The following is a 16,971-nucleotide window of genomic DNA, read 5'->3' on the forward strand; positions in this document are numbered from 1 at the left end:
AGCCCCGCGTTTTGCACCCGCCGATCTAAATTATCCCCCGATGTGGGTCATCCGTCGACGGCGAACATTTACAAAAACATTTGAAAGAGAGAAACGTTGCGCGTGCCAGCGTTGTATTTATAACCTCCGCGAAGTGCTCCGGGTCGACGGGCTATATTTTTAGTGTCGCCAGCACGTACAACATGGCCGTTTCCTCAGCCACCGTGATTTTCTTCCAGCACGCCTGATCTGGTCCGCGTGAAGAAGAAATGGCCCCCGGACCGTCGTCATGGATCTAGCCGAAGCTGTCGAAGATTTGATCTGCACGTTCGACGGATACGCTGACACCACCATGGATACGATCGCCATGTTCCTGTTCGGTTGGATCCTGGCCGCCTTGTTCGTCTTGTGGCTGGGCAAACTCGTGTACGAGCGCTTCGTGTCGAAGAAGACCAAAAACAAGCTCGAATTTCTGACGTCGTCTTCGACGGGCGTCAAGAGTGAGCCGGGGGGTGTGGCCGACGTTGTGGATGCCGCGAAGAAACCTACGATAGTGCCCAAAGCCTCGGGGGCTTACGTGCCGCCTACGCCACCTGTGCGCAAGCGTCTGACCAGACAGAGTCCCGTGCCGGAAAACAGGAAACCCAGATTTGTGCCGGCGCCCCAGTGCACCGGTCCCGACAACGTGGTCGTTTTGTGGGTGAACGAGGTGTTTCAGTGGCTCTACAACGATTTGGTCATCGTCAACGAGCTGCTGCAGGTGTGGATCGACGCCCTCAATGAGTACACGAAGAAGTCCGTTGCCGAGGTAGGTTCCAGCAAGTATAAAAGGATTCTAGTCACAAAGAAAACTAATAAAAAAGAGAGTCATAAATTCCCTAGTAGATATCGACGACAGCGCAATAAAATATAGGTTTTAGTTTCAGTTCGCAAATTTTTGAGAAACAAGTTAGAATTTCTGAAAAACAATTCAGAATTTCCGATAAACAGGTTCGAACTTCTGAGTTAAATAAGTCGGAATTTCTGGACATAATATCTGACATAAGTCTCTCGTAATGAGCATTGCGACATCGATTCATAAATAATGAGATTTGATTTTTTTTATACTATTACCAAAATTATTATTGTTAAATATCATCTTTTCAATGTATATTTTTAAAAAATCAGAAAAAGTACCAGTCAAAATCTGAACGTTTTTAATAATTTAGTTGTGTTAAATGGATCTTCATCAATTAAAAGCCACCTCAGTTCAATTCTAAAGAAAATATGATTCGATTTATCTAAAGAATATGGTGAAACTAGGGCCCTCTAGGACCAACGTTCAACGTTCGCTTCATTAGAGGGGGAAATGAGGAAATATAGGGAAATACTGGTAAATACTGGGGAGTAAAAGGTACGTAAGATATAGAAAATAAAGCGGGAATTTCTGCGGATACTATTGAATTTTCATAGCAAATTTTGCCATACCAAGCCGATATTTGAGTGATAACACTTTTTTTCTGCTATAGGAGTATAAACAACTATTTAAATAAATTTATGATAAACAGGTAAAAAACTAAGGCTATTTTCTTAAATCGGGAGAGTAGTGAAATATAAATTTGCGTTGACAGAGGGACTGGTTGAACAACTAAAAAGTTGGTTTTCCCTCGGGTTTTTCGTATTTCAGTTATTTAATTATACGGGATTATAATCAAAGAGGTGGACAGATAAGTAAAAACATATATAAGTAAGAATCATATGAAAATAGATAAATTGTCATAAATATTATTATTTAAAAGAGTGTACTGTTAACAATACAACCCATTTGTAAATTTTAATCATCATGTTCCGAATAGTCAAATGAACTGTATTCATCAGATTCCAACATTCTTTCGTCTATTACGACATTTTTTGGCAACCATTGTCTTTATTCTCCCTTAAATTTTAAAATTGATATTATGCTTCCTTACGAACCACTTTACTTGCATCCATACTATGGGGTTTAATTGACAGTGATGTGACGGAAGCCGAAGTACCTCCTTTTTCAACATATCTTTCTAAAACGATGTTCATCATAGGTACAATACTACGTCTTAACTTTTTACTCTGTTACGCGAATAAAAAGTCTTTATACATATGTTTGAGGTTTTTTGAACCATTGAAGCGGATAAAGACGGAGGAGGCATACATAAGTCGTAAGTCAATGTCGCTCAATGTGTTCTTATTTAGGACGTCTTGAGTTACGCTACAGGTAGAGTCTCGGTCACAGTATGGGCCTATTAATTTCTTAATTTATCTCCTTTTTTTAACAGTTTACCCTGTAGTTCCATTCAGTCACTCTTTGACTCTCGAAAAATATGTCCAAGCCAATTTATTGCATAATAATAATAATATTTCAAAAATATAATATTAATAAACTTTAAATTAAGCAGATTAAATGCTTACAAGGCGAAGGTTAAGAAACCGCTACTCAACATTAATCTTACTTCATGTACCTGCAAGAAGATATTTAGCTATACAATAAAATTAATACGAAATAAAAAAACTGTGGGGGCGCAATGAACATAACAAACGCGAATATAGTATACAGAGTGTTCGAAAGATAGACGGAGATATTTTAGTTTTTTTTATTTTGTTAAAAAATATTAAAGTTTTTATAAACACTTTTTTTTATTAATATCTATAATAATTCAATGATTTGTTGAGTTTGAAAGTAGTGGTTTATATTATGCATGTCACCGCTCTCTACTGTAATTGTAATCTATTAAAAATGAGGCTCTTCATCTGCCGTTCAGTTTAGAAAAGCATCATAAACTGGCTTTGGTAAAAGGCAAGGACAAAGCTGTAAATAAATTCAGGTATGGGTGAATGACATCATCAGTTACATCATGATTTTTTATTCGGATCGGAGGGTTCCGCAACACGAGTTGTTTGCAATAAGGTTCACCTGCCTATCTCTATACTAATAATATCATGTGGAGAATGCATCGTTAAAAATAATAAAAATGTGACTACGAACATATGTATGTATACATGTGGGTCGTACAGCTCAGGCAAGATGTTTTTTTCCCGTGCAACGAAATAAATCATTAGCCCAGAAAATCGCCGTTCGATAGGCGGAAAGTTCGTATTTGTACTTGTTTAATTTCAAGGTTGACCATTTTTTAACGCCACAATTATTATTGTCAACGTCCACCAGTTATTAAACTACCTTCGAATATTTTTATATTCGCTTTATTGAAAACAACCGACGTAATTGTCTTACGTAAAGGAATCGCTAATCATTAAATGATACAAATAATAACCATTTAGGTTTCAACTAGATGGGCGATAATTCGCGAGAGCTTTTATTAAAACAAGAACCATTCGGTTAAGGTCGCTGTTAAATCTTCGGTTAAATTCGAGGTTAAATCACTCCTAATCACCTTGATGGTTTTGGTTAGTTATAAATCTGAATAATAAATTGGATTCGTTTAAAATTAAAAATATTAAAATTCCAATATTTTATTTCCGTTTATACAGGGTGTGATTTAATAAGTGTCCGATATTTGTTTATACAGGGTGTGATTTAATAAGTGTCCGATATTTGAAAGAGTGATTTCTCAACTATTTTTAAAAAATATTCGTAAAAATCCTGTGATAGAAAGTTTTATTTAATGTTAATTTTACATTTACAATATACGTTATGCGTATATACGTTAAACTTTCGATTTAGAACAAAAAAGTCAGTTAATAAATAATTACCGAAGTTAATACTAGTTAAGCAAATAAAATTTACAAATAAATCAGATTAAATGATAAAGATTAAACATTGCTACTATCTAAGAAAGAATAATATTTTTCACCTGAACTTACGCAAAAATGTCAATCAGTGTTGATTGATGAGGATATACCGACGTAGTAGGCATTTTATATTTTAATTTAATTTTAATTTTATATAAGCTAGGCTGAATTGGATAGTGAAAACCTTGGTGAAAACTATTAGCTACTCTAATTGCTATGAATTCAATAAATGTCTTCCTATGATACACCGATATGGGAGGCACATTCATTCATTCATTAAAATTTGCAGCCAATTTGGGGTTTTAAAAATGCATTTTCGACCAGTTGAAGTTAACTATACCGTGAAAGGGACACCAGATGCAAGAGGCGTGTTTAAGGATGAGAACTCACAAGAAAACAATGCAAATACACTGGTGTACATGTGCTAATGAAACCACCAAACATCTGGAAAGCTTTATTAACCGCATTATCAATATGATTAGAAAAGTGAAGACTCCCAGATTTTTCCATGCTCATTGGGTATCCATACCATAACTAGTTCTCTGGTTTCTATTCTTTCTGTTGTGGTGTACATTCCTTTCATTCATCTAATCTCTTTCTTCTTTTTAGAAAACCAATTCTACAGTATCAATTCTTTTTCTGTTCTTGGTTGATAATTGCCAACACTCTGATCCGTAAGTCATTATTGTTTGTACAATTGCGCTGGAGATATTCAGTTTTGTATTTAAAATTACCTGATTCGATCAGAGTAGTCGTAGACATTTCTGCCTTTGTTGATATAATGGGTCCCAAGTATCTCTTCTCGTACTCTTCTCTTAGTTTCCATGGTATAACTCCACATGTTCCTCACAATTAGAAACAATTGCTTTATTCGCCAGCTTTCTAAGGCTTCTTGAATGTATGCTCTATTTTTATACTTGTATTAAGGTCTTTAAGAGGCTACCGTAATCTAACAAAAAAGGTAGCTAAATTGTTTTTCAGGAAATTACTATTTCGGTATTTCGTTAAACAAAATTGCGTTAAAGATTTCATGAAACTTATAACATAAAGGTCCCTTTTAGTACCTTAAGATTAAATTGCAAATTGTTTGTATACCACGTCTCATTTTTGTTTTCCGTACTTCTACCATTTCACACTGTCTCTAGACTTTTAATGTTTTAAATTTTTTAATTTGTCGTAACGTAAAACTTCCCTGGGTATTAATTTATTTATTTCTGCCTGCGTATTAGTTATTAGGATGGTTGTTGTGTGACATTGTTTGCTCGTTTATAACCAAAAGTTTATAGTTTATGCGCAAAATTAAATTAGGTGATCTACAAATTCGATTTTTTTTTCGGCCAGGGCGATAACTGTAGACACAACTCAGTATCAGCCGATTGCCCTTTGACATTTACGCCTAATTTAACGGATTATAAACAAAACAGTTTTTATTGTTCGTTCGGTTATCGCGTGTGCAAAATTAACGGTGACGTGGTTCGAAGAACATTTTATGTCACATCCCTTCGTTTCACGATATAATATACGTCGCGGTTTTTAAATTTAGCCGTGACAACGGCACCGTTATTTATAGACGATAATAAACAATGTTTGGTCTTGATTTTGATGCATTTAACTATCTTGCTATACGGGGTGTCCCGGAAGAAGATGTTCAAAATTAAGATAGAAGTGGAAGGTCAGTTGGAATCAAAATAACCCTGTACTTACTTTTACTGTACTGTATTTGTGGTTAAGTTGAATCTTAAAGTGTCGCTATTTTTAATTTTTTTTTTAAATTCTGTTGTAGTTCCCCAAGAACAGTGAGCAACTTTTTAAATTTCTCAAATTAAAGTCTGTGGTGGGAATAGGACTGAGGCAGGAGCTATCGCTATTATTACGGCTAATAATCATTTTTGTCATAATTAAAAGATTTATTTGAATATTATACAGAAAAAAATATAAAAAAAGTATAATACCCAAGTTAGGAGTGTTATGGTTATCAAGATACTTGAGCAAGACAAAGAGGAAGAGAATGAAGAATTTAACATGCACGCTACAAGGTTTTCCTCTGCTAACTTGCCGCCACCTACTTTTTCAATTCCGAGTTCGTCTTTTACGATCAGTCATTTGCTTTTTTAATTTAATTTAAAAAAAAATCAGAGAACTTAAACACCCGGAAATCCCAAAACGAATCGATTTATGAAAAACAAATTTCGTGTATATATCCAGGGTGTTTCAAGACAAATCCTAAGGGGATGATTCTTAGTTTAATATAAATATAATATAATATTTTTTATCTTAAAAACCAAAACAGCTAGAACAACGAATTATTACTTGTTACTAATACTGTCTGCGTATCTTTTTTATTTGTTAAAGTGAGTGGAGGCGTGAATTGAACTACTCTTATTATTCTTCTTAACTAAATTTAAAGGAAAACTTACGCAACGACATGGAAAAAAATATTGAAGAGACGGGTCAATTGCAAACTTTTTTATCAATGCAATGCAATTTTTTCAGCAAACTTACAGTTTCCAAATAAAAGATTAAAATGTAAAGCATTGCATATCGAAAAAAAATCATCCCCGGTTCGAAATCTCTTAGTAAAAGACTTTCAACCCTCTGTAGGTGGTGTTGATATAACTATCGTTCTTTTAATATTTTCCATTCCTTAATTCTACTGCAATTTTCTTGGTTCTTGTCTCCGGTTGCGCTTCAATCATATTTCGTACACTATGCACTATTATTAAATGAAAATTCTTATTAGGGAACAATTAAGTGATTAGCTTGTAAATTTTTGCTTAAATTAGTTTTATTTTGTATTAAAACTAACTACGCAATATCCAATAAAGCAATAATAAAAAAAGTCATTAAGACGTGACAGCAGCCCACTAGATTTTTTAATTTAATAAATTTTTTAATCTTGTTTTTACTTAATTTGGAAAAAGGAAAAATTGCAGAAGATAAAAGATTCTAAATAAAACATAAAATAAAAATAATATTTTGTTGTCATTGCATTAGTTTTTGAGTTAAGTAGTTAGGAAAAATGATAGGGGTAGTATAATACAGTCTCCTACACTCATTAAAAAATAATATGCGGAATCTATTTTTGTTTTTAAGATAAAAATGAAAACATGATTTTTCTGTCCGATATCTCCCTAATGGTTGGCTTTTGAGACAACGTTTATATAACAAACTACCCCTTATTTTTAAAAATGATTCACTCCCTTAAGTCTTTCGCATTTGTTTTGAAACTCCCTGCAAACGGTTCAAAATAAATAAAATTCTTTATCTGAATTCTAAACACTCAAAGCCTATATCTACAATTCAAAACTCCTACTGTTTAGTGCTTACAGTTCAATCAAATAACTCCTACATATTGTTACATTTAAATTCTGTAGTATTAGTTAATAATATATAACAAATGAATAACAATTTTTTTTCTATTTCTGTAATAAAAATCGGAATTTATATATATATATATATATATATATATATATATATATATATATATATATATATCCTAAACACAAGATACAGCTATGGGCTTGGGCTCTAGGTTATCTTACACAAAGTTACTCTTATATTTAATGACACATTGATTTAAAAAAAAAAACAGGGTGGCGATTTAAATTTTTAAAGTTGGTTCTTGTCCGTGGAAAACCGGACAGAGCTGATAGTTTATTTAAAAACATTGTATTTACTTTTTTTCGTATATCGACAAAATGTATATAAGCTAATTTTATCGTGGTCGTCGTGCATTTTTTTCTGCGCTAATATTATGGTTATTGACCACAGTAAATATTTCAGTTATATTTGCCTCGTACCCAGACAGTATTGTCTAAATTTAAAACCAACGGATTGGAAGTATTTTTACAACGCGATGAGATAAGAATAACAAAGAATTTTTAAACTGAAAACTGATTAACTCATTTACATAAACCTATAATTTGTGTTCATTGTTTAACTGTAACTCCTTGAAAACATAATTACTTGTGATAAATCATTTTTGTTTTTCCTAGTTTTTATATAGAAACTGTATGTGTTATTATTATTTACACATTGTAGACCAATTTTTGTCTTTTAGAAGGCTAATGAATACTTGGGGCTGCTTGAACATACCAATCTGAAATGAAATCTTGTATTTTGTGTACCTCCAATTATATTTGTCTATAATAGTTATATAATAACTTCTCAATATTATGATTTGAATGTTTTTTTATTGTATAATTTATTTAAATGGTTAATAAAGTTCTAATATATTCTATAATGAAAATAAAGAGGCCTAAGGGATTATTTTCATTGGAAATGACTTCCCGCTCTCTTGAGTTTGATTGCGGACTTGCTTGACTCTACCGTTGCGATGTACTTTTTCTTATATCGTTTGATGTTTTCAGCAAGGCATCGGCGTGGAACTGATCAGAATTTTGCCGGAAACTCACCCTCCAACGCTGACGAACATATTCGCGGAGGCAGATTCTAAAGACGATGTGGTAAGTATCTAGCGTTAAAAAATAACCAACGCGTGTGCTTTCCCCGCGAAACAATCAACAAGTTTCTCTTACACACGACATAATATATCGTAACCTCAGCCAATAGTTATTTCTGGCCGGCGACTCTCGTTTAAATATAGACACAGGCACCACCGCATTACGAAACGCGGCAAGGTGAGATGACGCGGTGCTTAAGAATAAAAACTATGACGAACGAACATTTGCTCTGCGAAACATTACGTAGGTACAACGTCATCTATCTTTATAAGTAGAATTATATTAGCAAACGCTACAGTGACGTCACTTCTACCTGGACCAAAAAAGATTCTTCCTCTTCGACCTCGTTAACTTGTACTGCTTTAATAATAATAATAGTAATAAACAACTACTAGAGTAACTGTTCTAGCAAAATGCTTGTTGTTGAGCAACTTGTCAAAGATCCCCTCTGCAATAAATCTCAAGCAAACAAGAAATTAAACAAAAATATTTATTATTATTAAAATAATTTATAGACGGAAAGCGCTGAAAGTTAGTCAGTTAGTTCGTTTTTCGAGAATCTAGAACGGACACCTGATGGGTGAAGCATCGTTTAAATAGTTGAATTTTATTTTTCGGCACCACTATGTTGTTGACTTGTCTCAAATTTCGGTAATGGTAAAAACAAAATTATATTGTATTAAATAATTATTTGGGCAATTTATTTTAAATGAGGAATTAGGCAGAGTATAAATTTCGGTAGTTAGTTGTATCAAGTCGGTTTGTATGGTGCACACCCAAATGACGAGCCGAGTTTGAATTAACGTTAACATAAAACTGTTGTGAATGAATTTTGATTAGATTTTTTTTTTGTTATAAATTTTTAATTTTTAATTTGCATTTATGGTAAGATATATACTAATAATAATTATCATCATCATATTTATTTCGCAACAAAGTAATACTGAAAGTATCACAAAATTTTTCTAGCCTTATGCTTGCAAAAAACCCTTAGACACTGAAAGTAACATTCGAATAGATGCTTGCATATTATGTCTGATCATTAACATGCAATTAATGGAAAAATCTTATACACTTGGAAATAAAAATAGTATACAACGGAAAATAAAATAACTAAAAAATAATAACAAAAAAAAAAGAAAACAATTAACAAATCTCGCTCTGAGGATATGGCTGTTAATACATGCATGACTTGCATCCTATATCCTGCATGTGTTTGCAAACTTTGTAAACTACCAGGCATTCTGAGAGTATAAATGAAGTACCAAAGCGGCCCAGTATTGATCCCTAATGGAGGCCAATTGCGAAAGTTCCGAATTTAGGTACTTCAATGAGATTTTCTTATCTTTCTTTCTCAAATCTCTGCAGTGCTTGGAAGTAATTAATTTTTAAATATGCCTGGTAAGTTTGCGGATGTATTAAAAACTTAAATTAGATTCTATGACTGCAAAGTGATTTAAAGCTCAGCTCTAGTGACTGATGCCCAAAATTTTGGGTCAAAGCTCAAGTCAAGTGGGATCAAAATTACAAATCATATAAACAGATTGGAGATATACCATAACAAGACGATACTGTTTTAAAAGAATTTTTTAATTCGATAAGGAAAATATCAACTTTATGAAATATCTCAAAAAACTAAAATGACAAATAAAACCTAATACATACAGTTTAATTTTTTACTAATAAAAGGTTCTATTAAAAGCTTTTCAAAATCTGTATCTTGATGTACCAAAATGCGCTTTCACTATCTTTGTCTTTCCTTGATGTACCTTTTTTTTTGTTTTTTATTTTTTCTTGTAGTTCTGTGGATTTTTTTCTACGTTGCGTCTTCAATGCTAGGACCGGTCCTGTTTCGCATTACTTTTATTAGAGCTATTTTATTTTATTCGAAAACACCTCTCCATTAATAAAATTCTGAAGGAAATCGACAGTTACGGCCGAGGTTACATTATAGTAACCGGAACCGGATGTCATACAGCGCGTACTGAAAATTGTTCACCGTCAGGTTATATCGACATGCAGCCGGAAAATGTATGATTCGCACCAATATTTTATTTATGTAGTAGTACACTGCTTTTAGGCATCTAAAAAACTTATAACAAAACAATTTCCTCATTTCTTTCAACCTGAATTCGATTGCTTTGATTGTATACAAATTTCGATCTATAAGATGATTTCTGCGCTATGCACTTCTGATGTAAACTAACCCTTAAAAACGCAATATAAGCAAAACATAAGTTGGTCACGAAATTATAGGCATTAAAGTGTCTACAAGAAAACCTAAACCATCTAAAAAAATAACCATTTTTTGCTCTGTACTTGATAAACGTAATAAATAACGTTGATAAGTTCGACTCAGGTAAATTTGGTTTTTTAAGAAGAGTAAACGAAAAAATCTGATATTAAGAGGTCTGTACCAATCCAGCGATCGTCAAAATTTACCAACACTAATGACGTTATAATTTGTGCATTATGGACAGAAGCGCCATGCTGATGAAAGTAAATATTGTGCTAGCCGCCCGTTATACAATAAATCCGGTAGTATTTGATTTAAAATTGCTGATAATCTGCTAGATTGCTAAATACCTGCTGTTAAATTGTGAATTATTGTGAATCCTTCCTTGTTGCTGGCATTTCCTGTTAAAAATTGTAATTTTAACTTATATAGGCTTCGTCGGATTGATATTTTCTTAGAGAAGGTAATGATTTTCCTCGCATGCCTCTACATTTCATCCACTAATCTGCACTTTGTGCCATTTCTTTTTAAACAGCAACTTCTAAAGATTTAGCTCGTTTTTCCAGAACATTTAAAGAGATTTAGGCATATTTTTAGAAAATACTGCCTTAAAAATGCTGCATGTTGGTTGTTGGCTGCCGCAAGGCCATTGGTTAAAATGATTTTAAATCTCGCGTATGGACATGTGTGTATGTGCATAATGCATGTGTAGGGTATATCTGTAGTAGCTATATGGTCGTACCATTTATTGGTTGAAACCTTATTGCTATCGAATTTGAGGTCGTTTTGGGTTTTTTGTGTATACCAAATTTAGGCGGATGTAATTGCTACAATAATTTTTGCTTTATAAGATTCACATTTTCTTAATATCCTTTACGTTTGCGAACTTGACATGCCCACCGTTTTTTCAATTTTTCAAGATGAATTGGCCTCAACATTTGCTAGTACAGAATTCTCATTTTCTTTGTTATTTTTCCTTATTCTATCTACGGTGCCTCTCTGGCTTTTATGGCCAGGTTGCTACATTTAAATCTCTTGATCCGTCGTGCCCGCACTTCTTTACTCCCTCCCCTAGAAGACCTCTGTACTAGCGAGGAAGTACAATTTTGCTTGTAGGCAATTCCACGACTCACTTACGTTTTACCTATAATATTGCGTTTTTAGGGGTTAGTTTGCACCAGAAGTACATAGTCTGATACATCATTTTTAAGAGAAAAAATCGAAAAGAGAATTTATTAGATAAAAAAACACGGTGTCGTTGACTCAAGGTAAAAAATATTTCTCAACAGCAGTTTTTACGTTATTTCTATCTTACAAGCGTAAAAATTTCAATTTCAACCTGCTGCATTTAAAGTTTGACGCAAAACTGAAACATGGTCGCGAAAACTGCGAAGTTCTGCCTATCTCTGCTGGTTGCCGAGAAACCCTGTGATTACAAGCAATTTGGCACATAGTGTACATAGTCTTAGGGTATTTAATTAAATGGCAAAAAATCATAATATTCTTCATCTGAGAAACCATCATCTCTTGAGGTTATAGTTCACAAGCAGTAAGTTAAAGTCTTTTATTTGACTGTTTGAATTTCCTATCTTATTACCATACACTGTTCTAAAATAACTGATATTAGTAAAACATAAAAATCGTTATATCATTTTTACCAAGAAAAAACATATTATTGCTAATATTTCGAATTGTACAACTTTGAAATAGACATTCTTTATAGTAGGTTAAGGTCTTTTATTTTGAATGTTGTGTTGGATGTTGTTACAATTCTGTTTACTTGTGTTCTATAGTTGTTTCGCTCAATATCTTTTTTTTGCTGTATCTTCCACAACGTATTTCATATAACGATGGTTGCGTAAATTTGCTCTACGTAATAGTTCTTCTTTATCAAATTATCTTCAAAGTCAATATTTTTGGTGGTTAATTAGTTGATAATTTTTTGTTTTCTTCAAGATGGGGTTGAAGTCTTCTCTACCACTATAAATAAATACTAGTGAATGGGCAGCAAAATATATTTTTTTCAAATACCTTTTGATATTTCGATTTATCCCAAATTAGCAAAAACCTGTAGATAGTCCTATCAAACACAACACGTTTGTAGAATTTTCTTGATCCAGACTGCAGTTTTAGAAACAAAAGTTGATATATAATCAAAAACAATATATTACGATATTTTTTCCCCAGTGGTCCTATAATGTATTGTATGAACAGTTATTTTCGATTCCGTTCAAACTACTACTGAAACATCCAAATAACAAATAGAAATAAAGCTATGGATGGCAGGCAGCCTTATGTTAGTTCCGTCATTTGTTTAGACGATAACGTGCGACTGCGAAGCCACCCCGGCGTTCCAGCTCAAATCATTCCGTCAGAAGGGCGACAAGGTCGAGACTTCCCACTATCGGGTGAACGTCAATCGGTTCAGAGCGAGGCTTAACATCTACGCTGTCACCGAAAAACTACAGGCCGAAGTCAAGTGCGACGGATGGCCCGAGATCAAGGTCGCCCTCGCCCCGGTGGGCAACATCAAGAACAACCTCGACGAGACTCAGCTGCAGGAAGTGATAAGGTGCCTCCCCCTCTTCATTCCGTCGGTTAACATTTCACTCTATCAACGACTGATTTCAGCGAAATCGTAGTGACCGCCCTGAGAAATGCCGAGGTTCATTTGAATCTGGCGCAGTATCCTACCAGCCCCCGGTTGATTCGTCACATCGAAATGCCAAGCCGGATTTTGCCCGTTCACTACGACGGTATGGTAAGTACTGTTACATTTTTAAAAAGACGAAATTCAAATTGGGTTTGTTAAACGCGACGAGTCACTGTGTAAAATTAAAAAAAAAAAACTTAAAATTGATTTCGCCCATGATAACAGTCAGTAACTATTTACACACCATACATACTACTAACTATTTAATCACCATACATACTACTAACTGACTGACCAGCGAGACGTGTTTTGCTTTTATATCTCGCTTCGGTTGCGGTTCCCGCCGAAGTCTTGGAACGCAGACAGGGCCGGCTCCAGCCTACTCGGTTCGCTCGTTACAGTATAATATTGAATTTATGTTGAGTTAGGGTTGGGGTATTGTGTGCGGCAGCCCTAGTTTTTTATCAGTGCCCCATCCTATGAAGTTCGTTATTTTGTGCGAAGGTTTTCAAAAGATTTCAATATTTAGTTTAGAGTATCAACTGTTCCTTGTCACCGCCGGGCATCGGAATAGTATGCGCTCCCCCTGATCTTAGTGTCTTAGGTTGCAGTATATGCTATACATGCCTAATTACACCAGTTTACACTAGTTTATCCATCGGCCAGTACTTTTACTTAAATTTTGTTGGGATATGTATCCAGGTCAGTATGGTTGTGGATCCACTCGTCATCGCCTGGCAAGTTGGCTTCGTGGGGCAGGTTTCACATAGTTGCATTAGGCGTTATATCTGATTTCAGTTCTAGAATGATCAAGCAGCTCCTGCCGCTTGGTATAGTCTTTGGTTGCCCCCCTTGCTTACCTCTCTAAAAGGATGATATGGCAACCCCGGAAGGATTTAGGTTGTTTTTAGAGAAGTTGGGAAGTGAACTGAACCGTTTATAGTTTCTTATTTTATGTCAATTTTGAGAAAACTGGTCAGGGTGGAGGTAGAAGAAGAATTTGCAGCCTAGATTTTGGGGCACGAATTTAATGAAAAACTCAATGAATGAAATAAAAATTGTCTGTCTACAAGAAAAATGCGAGAGCGTATCAAAATCAGCAATCACAAATAACAGGTTTCTATCTCGTCTCCATTTGGGATTCGGTCATCCATTTTTAAGAAATGCATTTTACTTTCATCCACTAAAGTTTAAAATTTTTAATCCTTTAATACTGTAGTCCAACGCATATTCGTCAACACCAAACCACACGGCATACAACACCGCTCCGCTGCAAGGTGATAAGCGTCTGCTGGTGAAAATAATCCGAGCCAACGAGTTAGGGGGCGCGCAAGGTTGCGTCGAGCCGTTCTGCGTGGTAGAAATGGACGAACCGCCCCAGAAAAATCAAACGTCCATTCAAAGGAACACTAACGCGCCCTACTGGGACGAACACTTTTTATTGTAAGCGATCCGTTCCCGACATTTCAGTGGACGTGTATTCAATAATCGGTTTTAGCGATTTGTCGCCTCATACCGCCGAGCTGCTGTTTGAAATATACGATCACTCAGTAAAACCGCACAGGTTCTTGGGCTTGGCGATCGTGGGCGTGGAAGAGCTACTAATAAACCCGGCACAAAGGCAGATTATATTGTTGCAGAGTCGCCCCTACGAAAGCGACAAAGTGTCTGGGACTTTGACTATTGAAGTAAGTACCATTTTTCTTAACACCGATTCTCTGGCCAAACCTAATTCTATTCTGCAATAGTGTGAATGATAAAAATTTTGTTATATTATTGTGCATTTTCGGTACACGGGGTGGCCCGTTTGTTACACCTTATCTCATATATAAAAAAATAGACGAAAGTTGGCTATCTGTATTTTTGCGGGCAAGTATCCACATTCTTATTCGAAATAGAAAACTCTAGAAAAAGGGCAGCATCTCTTTCATGAGGAGTTTGGATAGTTCCTCAATAAATTGAGCCCATAGTACTCTGAATCGATCGCTTTCAAGTGGTGCGCCGCGGGTTTGGAAATGAATTGGAGTTTTCTCTTTTTCCATCAGTCTACATGTGGCCGCCTACCTCCATTATAAGGTGCTTGATAGGATTTCTACCAGTGTTCATAATCGCGTGCGACTGAGATTGAGCGCCCTGATATGCTGCGAATGTAACCGTTTATTTGGATAGTTTTCATATCCAGAAGAAGAATGTTTTTAAAAACATGTTAAGTTTTTCAACCGGAGTGGCCAATTTACACTTTGTCACTTAGAAGTGTTATGTGCCAAATGCCTATTTAACATGTTACTTGTCAAATATTGAGATAAACCAGTTTTGCATTTCCACTTGTCACTTAACACTACTCGCTCGACAGATTTTTGGCTCTGAGGCGCCATTAGAACCCTGCCTTAGTAAACTCCCTTAATGCGGAGAGAACTGCCCCCTATACATTTATGCAACACATTATCTGCTATTCCAATGGAAGGCTCCAGTCCAATGTGCGGTGTTGCCTCCAATACCAAATTAACAGAAGTACATTGAAATAGCAAATCCAGCTCAGAGGTAAGAGCTTGGATATCCACTCAAGTATCCACTGTAAAGAGGCACAGATATCTGTGCGATAGGAGCTGCCTGTCATTGTGTCTGTTTTGGTCCTGTTCATAAACCAGATAGGCAAAAGAATATTTTGTATGGTGTATAAATGCATAAGGTAGTCTCATTTCTGCTGTCTCTCTTCATAGAGAGAACATATTGATTCCCGCCTGAGACAGATAGCAATTGTTAGTGCTCCTATGTAACCACCTTCGAGTTTCCCAAGACCTGCAATCTTAGAGCCACTCTCTGGGCCTCGAGCTTCTCCCTAAGGTGTAAAGGCTCAAGTTCCAATAGTGCCTCCATCAGCACATGTGGTTTTCAAATAGTCAATTCAACTCGCCCTATGGCTGTCCTAATGTTGTCTTTCTCAGTTGAGCCCCATATCAAAGCAGTGTAGGTAATCATCATGTATATCCTGACCGTGATCTGTGGCTTCAATCCCCAGTTGTGTGCTGAGACTTGTTTCATTGACCTGATCTATTCGGGAGAGCTTAGAGTCGAGAGTTAACCCCAGATACTTCACTTTCCAAATAGGTTTGTCAGATTTACTGACTTCCGCAGAGGTGTACACATTGTATATTAAGGTATTTTTGAAATTCCCAGATAATTCCAGACATATTTCAGATATCAAAAGTGTATGTAACAAATTTGCAGTTTATGTTCATTGAAAGTGCCGACGTACCAAACAAAAGCCACACTCAACCATACAAGATTAAGGAGGCCATCAGAACACCATCACCTTCTCCGACAAGACCACGGGCTCCCACTCCCACCAAGTTCTACACTGGTAAGCAAAAATTTTGACTACTGTATGTATCTTTTTTTGTCAGCTGTAAAATCGAACATACAGAGCATCCCACTGAGATCAATGACTATGTCCAAACGATACCGGACAAGAAAGTTTGGCTGGTCACAATTTGTGACTTCATGGATTATTGAGCTAATAGAGAACAATAGCCTATGACAGTTTTCTGGAAACTACCCATACGAACTTTTCACTGAACTATAACTGATGACTCATTACTAAAGAAATTGCAAGTACCTCTGGCAACATTATTTCTAAATTTTTTACTTCGGACACTGAATGCTTTTCCATATTATTAACACGAATTCTGTCTGAAAGCCGAATGAGCCAATTATTGTAGGACAGTACATAATAAATAGAAGCTGAAAAAAACATTTTACCAATAATGATCATATTTTATAAAGGCAATCACGAGAGTAAAATTTTTAAAGATTTTTTGACATCTTTTTAGCTGCTGCGAATGTAACCGTTTAAATGGATAGTTTTCATATCCCGATGA

At 35.2% G+C, this 16,971-nt stretch overlaps 1 protein-coding gene across 4 annotated transcripts in view; it reads left to right on the forward strand.

The window, feature by feature from the left end:
* LOC132698251 (phospholipid transfer protein C2CD2L) overlaps positions 1–16,971 on the forward strand; it is a 32,026-nt gene that overhangs the window by 4,568 nt on the left and 10,487 nt on the right. For all 4 annotated transcript variants that reach the window (XM_060664219.1, XM_060664217.1, XM_060664216.1 and 1 more), the window contains exons 2-8: positions 219–787; positions 8,112–8,207; positions 12,759–13,012; positions 13,072–13,201; positions 14,313–14,536; positions 14,592–14,781; positions 16,322–16,454. In XM_060664219.1, the coding sequence (XP_060520202.1) occupies positions 269–787; positions 8,112–8,207; positions 12,759–13,012; positions 13,072–13,201; positions 14,313–14,536; positions 14,592–14,781; positions 16,322–16,454 (1,546 nt within the window). In that variant the 5' untranslated portion in view covers positions 219–268. The remainder of the gene's footprint in view (positions 1–218; positions 788–8,111; positions 8,208–12,758; positions 13,013–13,071; positions 13,202–14,312; positions 14,537–14,591; positions 14,782–16,321; positions 16,455–16,971) is intronic.

The sequence above is a fragment of the Cylas formicarius genome, unplaced genomic scaffold (assembly GCF_029955315.1).
Source record: "Cylas formicarius isolate icCylForm1 unplaced genomic scaffold, icCylForm1.1 PGA_scaffold_2__14_contigs__length_35257938, whole genome shotgun sequence".
Taxonomy (NCBI): domain Eukaryota; kingdom Metazoa; phylum Arthropoda; class Insecta; order Coleoptera; family Brentidae; genus Cylas; species Cylas formicarius.